This window comes from Convolutriloba macropyga, chromosome 15 (genome assembly GCF_964194025.1).
Source record: "Convolutriloba macropyga chromosome 15, txConMacr16.3, whole genome shotgun sequence".
Classification (NCBI taxonomy): domain Eukaryota; kingdom Metazoa; phylum Xenacoelomorpha; order Acoela; family Convolutidae; genus Convolutriloba; species Convolutriloba macropyga.
Window position 1 is genome coordinate 37,368,213 of NC_134482.1, and position 20,519 is coordinate 37,388,731.

Genomic DNA, 20,519 nt, shown 5'->3' on the forward strand with positions numbered 1-20,519 from the left:
GCTAAATCAGTTTATCACGCCGGGATTCGAACCATGGACCTCCCTTTCCCTGACCAGAAGCACTGCCCACTAGGCTTTCAGGCCCTTGTTTTTGCTATGCTTCAATCAAATTTATGAAGAACGAAAGCGTGAAAAAGTCAATTGAGAAGACAAAGAATGTTCTAGAAGAAAAGCGCAAAATGTTCAAGCAAAAAATATGCATAAGAAACCAACACTTTAACAATAATTGCCATGAACTTCGTTCAAGAGCAATTAAACAGATTATTAACAACTGATTAGTCAGACCTCTAAACTAGAAGACCGAATTAAAAGGGGAGGAATTCGTAAAAACACCACTTTTATGTTCTGGTGCTTGAAACAACTTGGATGTGTTTGGAAGTAAAAGGTTATTGGTACCTTCGGTTTTTAACGTATGAAATGATATATATGTCCGGTTTGACGCGTAGTAATGAGATTCGAGGACTCTGTGTCTACTGTTGTAAAATTTGTTGCTCCTCTCAAAATCAGATGATCTTTTTTTGAGGAAACCGATTCAAAAGGTGATGCAAACTTGTCGAAATTTGTTCCTTAGCTGGTTGTCAAGTTGTTCCGGCCTAAGTTAAAATACTTGTTCTAAAGCTGTAGCAAACTTTTTGATCATTGAAGGAGAGTCATTCTGCTATTTCACGCAAATAATAGTTTCATTTTATTCTAAGCAGGAAAACATTACAAACAGATATTTTAATGAGTTTTTTTTGTTTGGAAACCGACCGTAAAGAAGTTTTTACACGTTTGAGAAACAAAGATACCGATTATTTTCATTATTTGGATAAACCAAATTTATCAGGAACTTGATATGCTTAAAATAGACGGTGTGTGTATGTGCGTGTGTGTGTGTGTGTGTGTGTGTGAGAGAGAGTGTGTGTATGTGCGTGTGTGTGTGTGTGTGTGTGAGAGAGAGAGAGAGAGAGTGTGTGTGTGGAGGAGGAGGGGGGGGGGGGGAATGAGTCGGTATGAAAAAAAAACGTAACCTTAAAATTTCGAGGCTATTTATGCGTCCCATATTGTGGCTTCATCTCTCGGCAAGAACTAAATAAGCCTCTTGTTGAGCTGCATTCAAATAGCACTTAGAGCTCAATTTTACACAGTATTACATAACTTATTTAATTCATATATTTCCTTTCAAAAGCTGCATGAGATCATATTAATGGCTACCATAAACGTGCATGCTTATACATATAGCTTGTTCACACCGACTGTTTTAAATTTTCTCGTTTGTTTATATCAGATTTCACAAACAAACAAAAACTCCATTAATTTTTCATGGAAAAGCTTTGTTTTGCACAGTGAAAACCTCTGCCATTCAATTTACAACTTCTGAAAAATTTATTTTTCTATAAAATAATCACCTGTCTTTTGTTGGAATTTGTGAACAAAATTCACATAATCCCTTTTTTTACAGTTTTTTCTCAAACTTTGCGAACAAAATTGATTAATAAAGTTACATCAGAACTTTCAGGTTGATATTAGAAATACTGGAAATGTTCATTACAAAAGTGCCGTCAAAAAGTTCAGACGAATTTGTTCACGTTAGATTTACTGGATTTTTTTTTCATTTTCTTTGACTGATTTGAGAGTGGATCAAAGATTAAAGATAAACACCTTTTTGTCTGAAAACGCGCCTCTAATTTCAAGACAATTTTTACACCATATCTACGCATTATCAGTATACGTGTACGTGTTTATAGACACTTTTGCTATAATGGCACTTTACTTGCACTGTTAAAAACGCGCTTTCCTTAATTTCCAAGGAACAAATGTCAGCTCGATTTTGATTCGCTGACACAGGAAGGAAAAATTTGCCTCCAACTTCAAGGCGAAAGACAAATTTTACCAAGGATAAAGAAAGTGGGATATTTATTTACTATCTTTTGCTATTCGTTTGTTTATAAAATCCCAATGAATTACAAAACATACAAATATTTGCCCTTGTTAGTCTGTGAATTACTTCTGTTCAGGAAATTAGAGAAAGAAAGTTAAATTAGACCGTGACCTTTTATTACTAGGTATAAAAATGTCAATTTATATACGCCATACCAACCCCAATTTATGCAAAATCTGATTTTAAAAATTAATTTATTCTTTACTGTCCAATTTTGATGATTTTTTGTCTGCGAAATGCTGCAAAGAAGCTTGTAATAGCTCCATTTCCCGCAATCAAATTTAAGGTGTATTTATTTTTATTGCAGAAAGCTTTATTTATGATTAAACAATATGTTTGAAAAAAAATTGGATTGATCTTTTCTTTTTCTTTTTTCCCAGCCCGACTGTCGTTTTCCCCGCTGCAAATATTTTATACCAGTTCTTTTCGTATATTTTGTATTGAGCAAATAAACTTAAAAAATATTGAAAAATCATTTAACCTCGCTGGGTTAGTTTATATCACCCTCAAATTACATTCATTAAAAATCTTTCAATGAACGGTACTAATTATCCCCACAAAATTCCCAACCCCAAAAACCCTAAATTATCGAGTTTTTCACTCACCTATAAAAACCAATTTTATTTACCATTTATCTTTTTACTGTTTACAGATCCGTTGCGCTTGTTTACTCCATTTGTTCAGGCCGATTCGGAACTGAAGTATGAGTCACCGCTGGTTATTCAGGTGATGAAAAACGCCTCCAAATACGTCCGGCCAGTTAGGGACCAGAAAACGCCAACTAATGTTACATTTCGGTTAAATCTTTACCAGATTTTGGGCGCAGATACTGTTAACCAGGTAAAAATTTCAAATCTAAAGAAAACGGCAATTAGGTCTCAAATTTCAGTTAACTAAGCTGCAGATTTCTGCTTACAAATTTTTGTTTGTCTTTCAACAATTTGAATTTTGGCCTGGGCAAGTGTGATCGAACTGAATCAAAAATCATTTGTTTTTCTGATTTCATGCCCATCAAACAGATAACTTTTAATTTAATTTAACAAAGTTTTATCGAAACAAAGCGCGATGAATAAGATCTAACATTAGTTAAAGCTAGAAAAAGAAAAATTGTTAGGAGTTCTAAGAAGAATCAATAAAAGTTCTAAAAAAAGAATTTTTAGCAACAAGAAAAACCAAATTATGAGAAATGCATAACGCTTGGTAACCCATATAGCCTTTAAATAGTCATTTTCAGTTATTCTATGGACTTTTCATCATAAAATTTGAAATAAAGTCAAGTACAATTGTAAGTTTTGACAAACAGTCTAAAAATCAACGAAATAATGCAAAGAGAGAGCGATATGAGAAAATTTGGATCATATTTAACATGATAAACGTTCAAAATTCAGAAAAATTGTGTTTAATAAAGTCTAGGATGCAGCAATCTACACTTTTTGGTTGGAGGAATTTACAAAAATGTTTTGTTTAAAATTGCTTAATTTTGAGAAATTCTAGCCGACAAAAATAGCAACAAAAATATCCCAATATTTAACAAAAAAAAACATTCTTTCTCGATAATTATTCGGACAGCAGCAATCAATTGAACTCACTAATGTAAAATATTTACAACTTAGTTAGTTATAAAACGTTAAAAACTGCAATATTGAGAAAATTTTAAAAGTATGAAATTGACAAAATGTCTAAATTTTTGTCAGTTTTGTTACTCTACCGAAATAATCCAACAACACTGCCAATTAATAATTTTTTTACGTTTGATGGGATTGTTCAAGAATAAATTTGGAATTTGAATTAGCAAGTGTTAGAATAAAAAAATTACTGTTTATACCTAAGCATATATATATATATATACACACACACACATATAAATATATATATATATATATATATATATATATATATATATATATACATTACATTATATATGTATATATATATGTATAGAATTATAATTTTATATATATATATATATATATATATATATATATATATATAGCTATATACATAATACTTTATATATATATATATATATATATATATATATATATATATATAAATCCAAACTGTTAAACTTAAACACTGTCAATGAATGAAAAAGGCTTGTTTCGGGCCGTATCTTTGAGGTCTTTGTTCGGTTTAAAATTGACCGAGTCAGAAATATTTATAATTATTTATTGTTTGAGTAAGTGGTTGTCCATCAATACGTTTCCTATTCACGTTTTTTAGCTGTAGAGAAAAATAAACTTTTTTAAATTCTACCCAATAACTTCAATAACTACTTACTTCAATAACTAGCTAGATTTGGTTTTCAGGAAACCATACAAGATAAAAAGTTGTTATTGCTAAATTCTTTCAACATAGAGCTTTTTCTAACGTTTTAATTTTCTGTTTTTCCGTTTTTTAGTATTTCTGATTATATTGAAGAACTCCTGATTTTTGTTCTTGGTTCATTGCTAAAATTCTTAGGTCCAATCTTTGAATACGTTTTGTGCTACTATCTTCAACGTTTATTTTATTTTTGTAAAAAAAATTCTAACTGAATAGGTTCTCAAAAACTGGCAGCATTACTGCAGTTGAATTGTTTGTTTAAATGCTTGCAGGGATTTGAGAAAAAATACTCTTCAATTATTTGAGGCAGCTGATTTCTGGCGGCTTCTTCTGTGTTTGGCGAGTTTTAGAGGTGTTGTGTTCTGCTAATTGGAGAACAATTGATATCATAAACATGTTAAGCCAATAATTTTGTTCAAGAAATCATTTTGGTTGTAATAAATAGATCTATTTTTGTTTTTTGAAAATGTCTTTTTTTGTTTGAGGTGCAAAGTTAGCTGAGAACATTTTATTCCCCTAAGAAGTAAGAAATAATCATCCCAGTAGCACTAGTCAGCACTGTTTTTTGAAAAAGTGTTTGAATTCATACTATTGGCCACTAGAAAAGGCGTGCGTAAAATGTATTGACATTTGATGAACTTTCTTATTTGAAAAGCCTTCTCGTAATTTGTATACTGTAACATTTTTAAGGGAAAAAGATACAAGATAAAATGATTTTGGGTTCAATCTCTGGGTTTTTTTTTCTCTGACTCATAATATCAATTGAGATTCACACATCGTCGTACATTACTCTTGACTATTCGTGTTTTATACAACTGCGATCTATCATGTGGTTTTTTCCATGAAAAAGATGTCCCAAAAATTCTTTCTCACATAAAATTGAACACAACTGTAGACTTCGGATTTTGTTAAATAAAAGAGTTTAATCGAGAGATTTCACACAAATATTGAAATTCTTCAAGATATTCAGTTTCTAAATTGTCTCATTTACTCACAGTGGTTGACTTATAAATATAACACAGATTGCTGGTTGCTGTTAACAACTAATTGTCAGAAAATTGTTCCCAATAATTCGAGACAAATTTAGAATTTCAAACTTATTTGTTTATGGGTGTGACTGCTTCTGGACGTTTTTGATATGAAGGTACTCTATTGAGGTTAAAATGACAATCGCTTACAAGCTAGATTATGGTTTGCTGGCGTTTGAAAGTATTTTTGGTCTACAAACATAGTACGAGAGACAATTGTCGTTCTCGATTTACAAACTTTCATTTGATTGACATTTTATGTCGCTAAGTTGTGGCTTTAATAAAAATAGGAGAAATTATTTTCTGTCGTTATTTTTTATTAATTGCAAACTTTTTTGTTATAAAAACTAATAATATTTTTTTAAAATATATGCATTGCAAACCTCCAATTTACTAAAAAATCCGGTTTATGAAAATACTTCCTTTTTTGTATGCGAGCATTCTAGTGATTTTTTGTGTTTGCTAAAAAGTACTGATATTGGATTTGTCAGTTTTGAGTATCAAAATTTAAAGACGCCCATTTTTCTTCAAAATTCCCTAAAAACTAAAAAAAATTATATGATTGAATTTTTTCTTAAAAAAGTACTCGGTCCGAATTACATATTTATCAATTTATCAGAAATATCCCAGCTGAATAATTTTGAGAATATTATGAGTATCGCCTTTCTTTGATTTTTATTTTTTTAACAAGATATGTTGCACACCTTGACTGACTTCGGTAAAAAATATGTAGTATTTAGAAAATGCCAAAAATGCCGAACAAAAGTCTTAATTTATCAAAAATTTCTGTCAACTATAAAATCTCAATTGTCTACGTTTATTTACCGCTTATCCTTTTACTGTTTATTGATATGTTCTCTTTGTTCCCCCCATTCGTTCAAGGCAAATTCGAACAGAAGTCTGTATCGCCTTTGGTTATCCAGGTGATAAGGAATACGTCTAAATATATCCGGCCAGTTAAAGACCTGAAGACACCAACCAATGTCACGTTCCGGTTAAGTTTGTACCGCATTCTGGCCGCTGATATTGTAAACCAGGTAAAAATGGGATCCATATTTTGTATGAAATGGCAAATCATTATTAACTGAAAAATTTTGGGGGATGCTGTTGTTGGGTACAACTGTCAAGATTTAACAAGTGCCTAAAATATTGTCAAAAGTGAACTTAAGTGTTATGCCCTAAAGAGCTAAGAACTTTACTCCTAATCTAGAACATACTATTAATATACAAAATACAGATTAGTTAGAGGAGCAGATTTGATTGTGTGAAATACATGAATGAGTGAGTAGACTCTTCGTTTGCTTGCATTCCACTCTGTTAAACAATTCCCTGCCTTATCTACCTGATTTTCTTATTTTTCCAAAACAATTCTCCCTAACTATGATTTAGTTGCTGCATCTAAGATTGTTTTGTATTTGATCCTTCCTTACTATGTTTTTGATTCCACTGTTACTGCTAAAAGCAATTAAGAATAATTTTTTGAGAACATTTTTTAACCAAACTGTTGAAAAGTTTTTTTCGATATAGTTCTTCCTGTTCGTTTCTTATCGTTGCTGCGTAAAAATAACTTAAAATCTTTTAGAAATAGTTCTCACTAACTACGTTTTTATGGTTGCTTCTATATATTTTTTTTGAAATTACTGCCGCAATTTTTTGTTTCATTGTTGCTGAAAAAAAACAACAAATAAAATTTTCAATTAGTTTTTCATAACTATAAATTCAATGTTGCTGCTAAAAAACTAAAAAGGTAAGAAGGTTTTATGAAAAGATTCTTTCTAACTAGGGTATCACTGTTGCTGCTTCAAATGAACTAAGATATTTTTTGAAAAGACGGCCCTAGCTATGATCTCTTTATTTCTGCTAGAAAACAACCGAGAAAGATTTTTGAAAGATTATCCATAAAAATTGTTTCATTGTTTTTGCCAAAAATAATTAAGATTTTTTTTGAATTACTATCCTTTTTTAGTTTCATTGATGCTGAAAAAAAATTGTTTTTTGAAAACAATGCTCTAACTAGTATTATATTAGCTGCTATAAAACGATGAAGATTCTTTTGTTATTGATTCCCCCTCACTATAATGTCAGTGCTGCTGTTAAAAAACCAATTGAGATTTTTTTTGGGAAAGATTCTCTCTAACTATGGTATCATTGTTGCTGCTTTAAATATTAACCTTGATTTTGGTTTCATTGATGCAACTAAGATACAAATAGGAATTAGTTCTTCCTACCAACGTTTCATTTTTGATGAAACATTTTCAGACAGATGATTTTTTAAACGATTCTCTCCGTCTTCTGTTTCATTTTTGATGCTAAAAACTGTAATTCGTTTACAATGATTTTTCCTAACTATGGTTTCATTTTTGCTTCAAGATAACATCTGACAATTGTCCCCGAATTGATCCTCTTTCAATGATATTAATGTTGCAGCTAATGGTATTGCGTGAGAAATTTTTAGAAATGATTATCTCTAAATAAAGTTTCAGTGTTGAGGTTAAACTCTGAACTTCTCCTAAAACTTTCACCCTAGTTTTGTTTTCATGGTTGCCGTTAAAAAAAACTCAGAATTTTTTTAAAAATGGCTTTGCTTAGATATGTTTTTTTGTTGTTGCTAAAAGACAATATTTTCTAGAAAAGATTCTCGCAGACTATTCTTTTGTTTTTGGTAGTAAAGTACAGCTATAGTTTTTTTTTGAAATATTTCTCATCAAATGTTGTTCCATTTTTGCTGAAACGAACAATTAACTATAAAATTTTTAGTGATTCTCACTGAATATGGTTTCCTTGTTGCTGCTAAAAACAGTGTTGAAAGTTTTTTTTCATTGTTGCTTCTAAAAGCACCCCAGACTTCTTTTGATATGATTCTCCCAAATTATGGTATCATCGTTGCTGCCTAAAATCAACTAGGAGTTTTTGTATTGGATTTTACTTAAAAATGGTTTCAATGTTGCTGAAAGTCTCTTGAATTGTCATGCTCCTAACACTTGCTTCATTTTAAGTGCTAAAAGAAAAAAATTTAAAAATTTAGTTGCTAAAATCAACTTTGATTTTTTTGATATGATGTAACTGTTAAAAATGAATTAATTTTTTTCAGAATTTGTTATCACCATTTCTAATTTTATTATTGAAGCTGAAAGAAATTACGAGTTTTTTGAAATGATCCACCTTATCTATGGTTTCATAATTGGTGCTGAATTGGATTATGAATTAATCCAAAAAGAATCTTCCGAACTTTGATTTCATTGTTGAGTTTCTATAGACATGGTTGTCCCTAACTGTGTTTGTTGCTGCCAAAAAACAATTAACAAGATTTTTGATTTGAATATCTCTGAGTATGGTTTCCCTGTTGCTGATGGAAACAATGGAAATTGTATCTGTCCCCACCCCCCCCCCCCCCCCCCACCCGTTTACTTTCGATGACCAACCCTGACTTATTAATTCTGAGTCGTTACGGTAAGTGGGCCAGAGAGTCGTAAAAGTTATCCGCCCACAAAGCTGGGAACCGACGAGTCGTTTACCCATGTTTTTGTTTTCTTTGCGATAAGTGAGTTAAAATTTATTTTCAGTTTGTGACCAAAATAGCCACAAAATGGCGTTAATTTGAATACAAATTGCAGCAAAATCATGTAAACAATTTCCAATAAATATAGCTTGGATAAATTAAATGGTATGTTACCCATTGGTCTTGAAAATTAGATCGCGGTTATAAAACTTAATTGTGCGGTTGAAAACAAAGTTCTCGAATCATTTATTCGCCCATAAATGATAGCTTGCTGTAACTATTTCTAAAAATTGGTAAAGACCTCTGATTACAGTTGATTTCACTCTCTGTAGTCTCAATTTGTTCCATGTTACAATTTCTGATAGAATTTTCATATACATGTGTGATCAATCCGATCTATCATTCAGGTTCTGCTTCTGTGTGCAATTTTTTAAATAAAAGTTTCGTTAATGAGTAACTGTGTCGACCCAGTGTGGGGATGAGCTCATGTTAAAGTGTTTCATTTTTTTTGGTCTAGTTTGGCCGATAAAAATATTTGTCGTCGAAAAAAAATGGTATCATCAGAAAACCCGACTAGCAATGAATTTATGGATGGAGTGTTTTGAAATATCTTCGGTCACGAGAACCCATCGTTTTTTTGTTGCTGCAATTGAATACTGCAATTTTGAATACTGAATACATTCTTTTTAATACTGCAATTTTGGAGCAGTTTCCGATTTCTGTCTCGGAAATAAATAAAAGAGTAAATGCTGTTATTGTAAATCTGTCAGTATTATATTCGTTAAGTTTTAAAAACCAAATATTTTGAAAATAGCTCTTTAGCAATTTAGGAGTTGTCGAGGTTCAAACCTTTGAGAATATTCGGCTGGTTTGCATTGTTTTTGTTCTTCAGTACTCTTCACAAGTCTTATTATCTTTTTGCCTCAATTGATTTGAAAGTTAATCTAAAGGCAAAAAAATTTTAGTTGTGCTGTCAAAAAAAATTACTGAATTGTTTTGTTTTGTGATTTATTCGGCTAAATTTCAGCTTTATTTTTACCAAAAATTTTCTTTTTTAAAGAAATTTAATTACAATTTTTCTTTCGTTCTGCCGACCTGGTCCCATTTTGTGGTGAACAACAAGAAAAACAACTGTTGGTTCCAGTCTCACAATTTTTAAAGTAGGTAGACTTTGTTACCGCTTTGCTTTACAGCATAGCATATAGAAAAGGTACTAGATGTTTTTGTTAATGTCAATTTAATTTTGTGAAGTTTCAAAAATTTAAGCAGCTGTTTCGCTTTATGTTACACTTAGTTTGTTATTATTAGAAAGTTAACTTACCAAAATAGTCTGAGAGAGGTAAATTGATTCAAGTCACCAATACTGATATAAATGAATCTTCAATGGTGCCGTGAATCAATACTCGGTTCAAACTGATGATTCTAGATAACTAATTTTAGAGTTAGAGTAATTGATGTAAAGTCTTCCCAGCATGTATTAAATGATTATGATATCTCCGGAAGTGTGAATGAATTCTTAGAAAAGTGCAAATGCATTCCATTTATGGTTCCCTTTGCGACTGATTTGCAGACGAAAACCATATTGGGTAACCCTTGCGACCCCCACTATAAATCATGGTGCTATGATTAGTTTTGTATCTTGACTTTTTCACACTGATAATGGGTATATATAGAGCTAATTTTTGAGTCCTTTTTCATCCCCAAAATCAAATCACCATCTTGATCTAATAATCAGATCTTTCTTGTAAATCTCTAAAATCTACAGTAAAGTATCATTCTTGTTGTTCTCTCATTTTGACGATTTAATTTTTTCTACTTAGTGAAACACGCTTGCTTTTTATTCGGCTTGCGAAAAACCATAACCCAACAGGTTATGGGCCCAGCAATTTTCTAAGTCTTAAAACTAATTTCTAAAAAAAACTATTTTGTTGTCGACAATCATATCCCTTTTCTGCTTAGCACCTTTTCTTTTTACAACTGTTTTGCCTGCTCAAACTAAGATGGATCAACAGACAGTGAAGCAGCTGACCTACTCAGGAAAGGCACAGGAGTTTCCAATCTGGAGCACAAGATTTGTGGCGATGATGCAGACGAAGGGACTCTACAAATCACTACTTGGGACAGAGGAGCAACCCAACGAGCCTGCAACACTAGCCAATGAGGCGAGCAATGATGAAAAGAAGAAACACAAGGTGCTGAAGGATGTATATGAGAAGGAAGTTGCAAACATCAAGGCGAAACAGAACAATGTGTGGTGCGATCTGTAACTGACTCTAGATGCAACAACTCTCATGCTGATGAGACATGACTGTGTAGGAGATGACGGCATCGGAGATGGAGCAAAGGCTTGGAAGCTTTTGCGAGAGAGATTTCAGAGTTTGGAGACGCCGATATTGTTGACTTTGGTGGCCCAGCTTGCTCGACTGCAGCTCGAGGATGCTGAGGATTTGGATAGCTTCTTCATCAGAGGACAGGAGGTGCTCAAATGGTTACAAGAAGCAAGGGAAGCAGTCTCAGAGACCCTCTTCAACGCTTTGGTACTCAATGGTCTGCCAAGGACGTATGAAAGTTTTGTTATACAGGAAAGCTTTAACCCGGCAACGAACTTCACAGAGTTGAGGAAAAGGCTGCGATGAGAGCAAAGACTTCCATGAGAGCACAGCACAGAGGCGCAATGGACAAAGTGGTTCAGTGGCACTGGCAGTGAAGCGTGACTTCAAGAAGGGACCCAAGAAAGAAAACTGCTTTGTGTGTGGGATCCCTGGACACTTTGCCAAGGACTGCAGGAGGAAGGAGACAGCATAATGCAGCAAGTGTGGTGAGAGATGTCACCTAGACAGGGCATGCAAGAGACAAAGAGATGGAGGCAAACAGGAGTCAGTGGCAATGGGCCCAACATTGGCTTCACCAGACGAGGACTACTGGGTAGCTCTTATCCAGTGGAAGACAACCGGCATGCTAGTGGACAGTGGTTGTACAGATCACACAGTGACGAACATCGATGCAGGCATTCTACAGGAGAAGACCAGACCAGAGACGCCACAACAGAATGGGATAGCTGAGAGATGCGATAATCAAGGAGTCCGAAGTGGGCTCAATCCCTGACAACACTGAGACGCCCGACCTACTAGATGAGGGGTCCCGGCAACTGGGGATCTGGCACCCAGATGATTGTCATCAAGACGATGGCAACAAAGAGGAGCAGGGAACATCTACTGCAACAAAGGAAGAGTGGCATGACGCAGAGAGCGTGAACACTCAAGAAACGACACTGAGACGAGATGCCTCAGATGTTGAGGAAGCAGCACTGGATGAAGAATCTACTGCAACAAGAGAGAGTCTCAGAGACTCTGAGTCACTGGAAGACAGTGAAGCGGAGGACTTCCCACAGACAGTTGGCTTCTTTGAAGAGGCACTGGAGCAAGCGGACAGGGCAGAGCCCAGACGAGGGACACGAGCAAGGAATGTTCCGCAATTTTTTGGAGAAGTCGGGACCCATCCTGTTGTGATTGAGGGTAACTATTATGTGGAGCCCAAAACAGTCTACAAAGCCAAGCAAGCTGACGAATGGGACCAGTGGTACCGGGCAATGAATGACGAGGTCAAGGCACGCCAAGACAACCAGACTAGGGACCTAGTGAGACCACCCTCAGACAGGGACGTCATGCCGGGCAAATTGGTCTACAAAGTAAAATTGGGACCCAGCGGTCAAGTCGACAAATACAAACAACGCTATGTGGTGAAAGGCTTCAAACAAGTGGAAGGACTGGACTACTTTGAGACTTTTCAGCCTACCTGTAAGCCAGAGACATTCAGGATTCTATTTCAACTATCAGCGAAGCAGGGCCATGTGATGCACCAGTTTGATTTCCAGACGGCTTTCCTGCACTCACCAATAGAGGAAGAAGTGTATCTGGAACAGCCACAGGAGTTTGTAAATCGCGGATCAGACGGGGAGAAGTTAGTATGTCGACTAAATAAATCAATTTATGGTTTGAAACAGGCTGGTAACAAAAGGTAAAAAGAGCTGGCAAACTTCGTCAGAAGCAGGAACGATCACTGCTTGTTCGCAGGATCAGAGGCAGAGGATCATACTTTCATCTTGGTCTGGTTTGACGACATCTTAGTAGCATCAAGAAGTATGACAGTGATCGCCGATGTCAAGAAGGCACTAGAGGCAACATTTCAAATGGAAGACAATGGGAGACTACACTGGTTTCTGGGCCTTAGAAACAGACAAGAAGGGGACAAAGTCACAGTCGACCAAGAATGCTACATAGAAACAGTGCTTGAGCGGTTTCAAACGGATCAATGCAAACCCTAAAGAACTCCAGCTGATTTGAATTTGAATCTTCAGACAGCACAGAACGGAGACGAAGAAGTTGATTAGAGGATCTACAGAAGCTTGGTTGGATCACTTCCTTATCTGGCCAAACAGACGATGCCAGACATCATGTTCACAGTCAACATTCTGTCCAGGCCAGATAGCACCTGATCGCACCTACCCATTAACACTGGCTATGCGGAAAACGACTTCTGCGATAACTTCAAGGTTCAAAAGGTTTAAAATTTACTTACACAAAAGAGGCTAGTTATGATTTAGTGGGGAGAAAGTGATAGAGGACTGGTCTGGAGATGTGAACGACAGAAAATCAACAACGGGCTATTACTTCAAGCTCAACGGACGTGGCGCACCACTCAGCAGGGGTGTCAAGAAGTAAGCCACAGCTGCTGTTTCGTCATCAGAAGCAGAATATCAAGGCATGGCAGCAGCAGTTCAAGAATCATTGTATCTGAAACAACTTCTTGAGGATTTCGGCATCCAACAGAAACATCCAATAGCAATTGGAGAGAACGACCAGAATTGTATTAAATTGTGCCGAAACCCAGTCATGCACAAGTGGAGCAAACACATTGAGACAAATTTTCACTTCATTCGGGACAAGATGGAGGATGGGACTATTTCAATTCATTACGTTCCTACAGACAAAGTGGCAGCGGACATTTTCACAAAGTCCTTGCCCGTTCCGATATTGGAAATATTCAGAGCAGTTTTGATGGGAACAGACTCTACGCAATCAGCTCAAGTCTGAGTGGGGGCGTTAGAATTTTGATTCGAGTTGAAGACTTAAACTTAGTATTATTAGAAAGTTTAACTTACCAAATTAATCTGACAGAGGTAAATTGATTCAAGTCACCAATACTGATATATATGAATCTTCAAGAAATGGTGCTGTAAATCAATACTCGGTTAAAAGTGATAATTCTAGTTAACTATTATTAGAGTTAGATTAATTGATGTAACGTCTTCCCAGCATTTATTAATTGATTATGATATCTACGGAAGTGTGAATGAATTCTTAGAAAAGTGCAAATGCATTCCATTTATGGTTCCCTTTGCGACTGATTTGCAAAAGCAAACCATATTGGGTATCCCTTGCGACCCCCACCATAAATCATGGTGCTAAGATTAGTTTTGTTTCTTGACTTTTTCACACTGATAATGGGTATTTATATAGCTGATTTTTGAGTCCCTTTTCATCCCCAAAATCAAATCACCATCTTGATCAAATAATCAGATCTCTCCTGTAAATATCTAAATTCTACTGTAAAAAATCATTCTTGTTATTCTCTCATTTTGAGAAATTAATTATTTCTACTTAGTTAAACACGCTCGCTTTTTATTCCGCTTGCGAAAACCCATAACCCAACAAGCTCAATAATTAATTTGTTATTAAGTATTTTTTCGTCAACCTTGCCATATTTTATTGAAACAATCAAACACTATTTGGAAAGTATCGGTCAGTAATCCTATCAGTCAAAATATTTTGACAATTTTAGCCTTGAGAGATAACAATAGAAGGCACACTATATGCAATACATTTGAAAATGCATGAGTTTCTATTTTTTAGATTTATTGTGATTTCCTCAACGAATAGGTAATTTTTGTGAAGATTTTGCCATTCTTTAATCAATTGTTTTTTCACCGTAAGTTGAATTTCATACTTATTTGCAACAGAAAACATGAATTCAACTTTTTTCTTCACGGTACTTTCTTCTACTGTGAAAACCATTTGGTGTTTAGTTGATAGAGATATTTTTCTTACGGCTTAAAAGTATAGCTCCTAATGTCCCGGAGAACCGCTCTTATCCTTGAATTGAACACAGGCCAATAATAACAATTCTGCTATTTTTGTCAAGCCTCCAGAGACGATAATACAAAATTTTTCAGCGGATTGAATTGCATTTTTTGGAGTTTCGACTGCTAGAGGAAACTGCAATTCAATAATTTAGAGCAATAGAAGTATTGCTACATAAAATTACTTTAATGAGTCATCGTTTTTACAATTTTAATTGAAGTTTCACACTGTCTTCTAGCTGACAAGCTGACAAAATTGATCGAATATTGTGCAAAAAGGGGAGCACATTATGAGCACGCGCAAATTACCGAGCCTTCCTGCTTTAGTTTAGGTCCAGAAAAAATTGACAGGTTATACCATGCCCCATACTTTTGCGAAATTTGAGCAAATTTGTTCTAATTCTCTTATTCTCTTTAGACGAAATCCACTTCTGATGCTTGGTTTTTATTAATCCTCATAATGTTCCTAAATTTGCCTGAATAACAAATTTTGGGAACTTAAACGCCAATCCAAACCATCAGCTGACTAACTTCTCGGAACTTTTTTCGATTTATATTTTTAAAATTTGGTAAGTATACTTATTAAATGCCCTCAACAAAGAAAAATCGCGACCAATTCGACTCTTATACAAACACAATAACTTGAACTCTCGAATTCTTTCCCACTTTTTAGTATTTGTCAGCTGGCGTTTCATCAATTTTATTTATTGTCAGATATGTATAATAACTAACATTAGCAATTACAATTATTACGAATAGCGTATTATGAAAATGAAAGGTAGTAGTATTGGTAGTAGTAGTTATCAATGCTAGTTATAGTGTAGTTAGCATAGTATTATATTCCTAAGGGGGTGAGTGGGTGGGTTTTTTGTCGGTACATATCCATAGTATGTCTCCAATTTGATTTTGTGAACTTGAAATGTCGGCTGAAAGGATTTTAGACGAGGCTAAATTTAGACACTTTCAATCCCTTCGAGTCCTAAATCTTTAACCTTGATAATCTGAACCTCTTAACGCGTTTCTATGTTTGTTTGCTTCTGGACTGTTGTAACAAAGTAAACCTTGTACCCAGGGTTTAATTCCAGGCGGTGACAGATAAAGTTTAGCACCATTTTAGCTCGTAAATTACTCCAAAAATGGTAAAAACATAGTTTTGAGTTTTGCCGACGTTGAGGCAACCGTTTGAGTTGTACTTGAGGAGAATTAATATAAAGCCAATTAACTCAATAAGCTAAATTCAAGGTGTTTGGCACTTCCTAAATTTAGAATTAATCAACTCAAACGCAGCCGGAATGGGAAATACAAACAACTTTGTCCGAATTTTCCGGCATTGCATTTTAAGTATAAATATACTATTCAATTGAAGTAAAGTTGTGCTTAGCCGAAAATGTTTACTTTTTTTACATCAAATATCCGAGTTGCGTTGATAACCAGATTCCAAAATGAAGGATATAAGCGGGTTTTGATTTGGCCAGTATTTATTTTGCTGTCCTAAGTATCTGATATAAAAACGGTAATGTTTCTGGCAATCGGTTCAATCGTATCTGGTTTTTTGGAATTTTAGTTTAATATTGACAAAAACACTTTTAAATCTCGAATTCTGATGAATGACCGTAAGCAAAACGGTAGCTTGATAAACTGAATGTTGAATGGTGAAGGTGACGTGACTTTTTTTGCGAGAAAAATTTTGCAGCCTGAAAAAATTCGGTCTTTGTACTTTAGGAAAAGCTTTGTTTTCGGCGTCCGAATTGACCGCGACTCTTACTTTTTGAGTACAAATATTACCAATTTTATTAGAACAAAGTTAGTTCTATTCAACGTAAAATAAAGGGTTGTTTTATCTGATCGTAACATCGCCGGCTAGTTTTGTCTTTTAACGGATCCTCGACATTAAAGAATTTTTATATAGCGCTGAATTGGAGGACTGAATTACTTACCGATAATTGTATATTAAAGATATGTGCAGACAGATATACATAATTATATACAGAGCACACGCGAAAGCAAACACAAGCTGACTCTCACACACACATTCACAGAAACAAACACAAACACACACACACACAGACACGCACACACACATACACACACACTTACACACACACACACACACACACACACACACACACACACACACACACACACACACACACACACACACACACACACACACACACACACACACACACACACACACTCACACACACACACACATACAAACACACACATACACACACAAGCACACACACACACACAGTTCACACATGAACACAACCAAGAGCGATTAATATTTTCAACAAACACTAGCAAAACTCAAAAATTCTATAAAATTTGTTCAAAAGAATTGTGTTAAAGTCCTAAAAGGCATCAGCTTTAAATATGAACAATAAAATAGATCGAAATAAACCATACTAACAACCTCTGAGGGCTGCCCTTAATAAGAATTAACGAGAAGACAAGAAAAATTACAAAAGTAAAACAAAAACTATAAAAAAACATATTTTTTGACAAAATAGTGTCAACTTCAAGAAAACTTTTAAGCTAATAACTCAGACCATCAAATAATTTCGTTCGCGCGTCATTATCAACCAATAAGACCTGTCATTGATGACATTAAGTGATAACACAACAGAAATAGTTTTTAAACCTTGTCAAAATAAAAACAGTGTCAAAGTCATGAAAAGTTTCAGCTGGCCCTTGATGAATTCATACAATTGCAACTAGGTTCCATTAGAACATTTGTTTGCATATTTATCAAACCGAAAGACTCAAGGGAAACAAACACTGAAAACATAAGTCAGATTGACCTTCGTGAACTAAAAATACTTCTAAAAAACCAAAAAATTGTTCAAACATCAAATTCTGACTCCGCTTTAAAGGAAGGTTGATGAAAAATTACGCCTCAAGCCCTTGTCTTTTTTTGCTCTCTTCGCTATTTCAGCGTGACTGAAGCCACTACTCTAATTTGACTTCACACTGACATAAAAAAGCTGAAAAATTGTGAACAGATCCTAGAAGAAAGACAGCACACCAAAGCAATCCATGTACTTTGGATTGTTAAAAGATAGCAGAACATGACCAGCCTTACAATACGAACAATTGACACAACTAAAGACTGCAATTTCTCACATTAATAACATGACCCTAAAAATTTTAAAAAACTCTAGATTCAGATATTTTGTTCTCCCATCTCTTCTGGTGTTTTGAGAACAAAAAAACAATATGGACACTTTAATAGAATATGTCCTTACGGATCCTTAGAATGAGTACAATGAAACAACATAGTGATAATCAATGGCAGACAAAGAAAAAAACGCAAAAATTTATGAAGTTGTTATTAAATCAGAAAGTGTTTGAAATTCAGTGGAGTCAATCCTCAACCACAGCATACCATGAAACTTCAATAAAATATCTCATAGGAACTCTAATGGCTGAAATGGGACAATCAAACTACAAACGAAGACACGATACAAAAGTTCAATTGAGCGATTCGAAAACCACCAGTATCTCTGTCAATGAATATTGACATATGTTCTGATCCTGATACGCCCGTTAGCAAAAAGAAACGTTCAAATAGCAATAACAGTACAAAAGGATTTTTTTTAAATTTAGAAAATTGAGAACAACATTTACCGAGGAAAATTACGCAAAAAATTAAACATGTCAAAAACTTGATTCAAATGATGTAATCACGATCAAGTTGAAGAGATTACACGTACAGCTCAATTTACATATTTTTCCCGAAACTGGCAAAGAGATAACCTGATTATCTCCATACGTATTTTTTTTCAGTTTTTTTAGAATTTAGAAAACAAAAGATCCATCGATTTGCAGTTTTTTCCAAATAAAAGTAAAAGAGTTCTCAAGGTTTTTTAAACACTCTTGGAATTCTGCTAATAAGTATATAATAATATTAAGTAATTCTGCTAATTGAACGCTTGTCAATTATCCGATACACCAGCCACACCATTAGCAAATTCTTCACTTGAGCCCGATTTTTTGTAAAGCAAACAATATTGTGGTGAGTTTTGATGTTCAAATTTGGTGTCGAATTCACAAAATGCCGTTGGTAAAAGTCCTAGATTTTCAGTTCATCCGATTTTTTCCCTAAAAAATTGGAATTCGAGAGGTGCCACTGCCAAACGAAACAAATACCAACATGATTGCTGATGCCATTTTTTCATGCATCCGTTTGGACTAGTAATTGGAAATTAAAGTGTAATTTTTTGCGCATTTTTGTGTAAAGTGGAAATACGGTTCTTTGGCGGGACACTCACTAATTGCGCAGATTGTTTTTTTTACTGATTTTTAACTTGATTTACTTTAAACAAGCGAAGAAAGTTACAGGAAGGAAAATAGTTTAGTGGTTTCCTGACTCGTTGATTTTCAGTGCTTCAATTTATATATAAGATTTCTAGGTAATCCCACAACGATCGGATATGATTTTCCAGGCCAGTTTTGTAGTAAGGAATAAGTAGCTAATGATTAGTGCAATTTGATATATGATTTTTGTATGACTAAAAAGAAATCCTCTTTTTTCACGCTTTACTCGTTGAGACAAGTTAATGCACAGAAAACATTTTACATGATAAAGTACCTCTTTTCGAAGTCAATTGAGGTAGGAATATTTTAATGGTTCATTTTGATCTTTTTTAATCGATTGACGCAGAATCATCAAAACTTTAATAAATCTAAATTTTGTTAAAAAGTGAAAATAATAATCTTGACAGTCGGTGACCAATTTTTTTTTTACTAAAATCGCATTGAATTGAGTCCCACGTGAAATCTGTTCAACTTGTTCATGCCTTCATCTTTTTAAGCCAGATTTTGCGTTATGAATTTAATAAGTTTGTGAACAAGTTCAACAGATTTCACGTAGGACTCAATTTACTGCTACTCTTGGATTACTGGCCACCATCTCTATGGGTATTCTCGGTAAAGAAATTTTTCAGCTTAGCTGTTAGTTGATATATTTAAGTTTTGATGATTTTGTGTCGAATAATATTTAAATCAAAATAAACCACTAAAAATGATCTGACTGAAATTGACTCCATAAACGGGCACATTACCATATATAATAATGTATGTAATAAATATACATAATTATGTTTAGTTTTTTGTGTATTCAAACTACGGTATTATTCAAAACAGCCTGAGCAGTTTTTTCATGCAGGCTAACGAAAACGAGGTTTCTGTTCACAGCCGAAATAATGGAACAGCTCCACAAACTTAAACTAAAAAACTGACACGTTGCAAAGTTCCACAGTGAGTCGATAGAGATCAAAATTTCACTCTTTTTAGATATTACGCAACATGGACCAGCCTTAAGTCGGTATATTATGTAATTTATTACACACCATCAAAACTGATCACTGTTAATTTCAGATCTCAAGGCTACCATGTAAAAAGCGGAACATTTTCACTCCGTGGGCTGTACAAGATGAAAGAAGGAAATTGTTTATATAATAATACAGTATATGGTACATAGACGCCCATTTTTTGCTACTGTTGCCACAATAGACAAAAATAATACAATAATTTATGAACCAGATGATCAAAGTAAATGTACCGTCAACGAATGGGACTGGAAAATTATTAACGAGCTTG

The 20,519-nt window shown here is 34.3% G+C and overlaps 1 protein-coding gene across 1 annotated transcript in view; it reads left to right on the forward strand.

Annotated features, from left to right (window-relative positions):
- Nucleotides 1-1,872: 1,872 nt before the first annotated feature.
- The window catches only part of LOC142354175 (uncharacterized), a 51,732-nt gene continuing 33,085 nt past the window's right edge, over nt 1,873-20,519 (forward strand). The window contains exon 1 of the mRNA XM_075406435.1: nt 1,873-2,761. Coding sequence (XP_075262550.1) covers nt 2,456-2,761 — 306 coding nt within the window. The 5' untranslated portion in view covers nt 1,873-2,455. The remainder of the gene's footprint in view (nt 2,762-20,519) is intronic.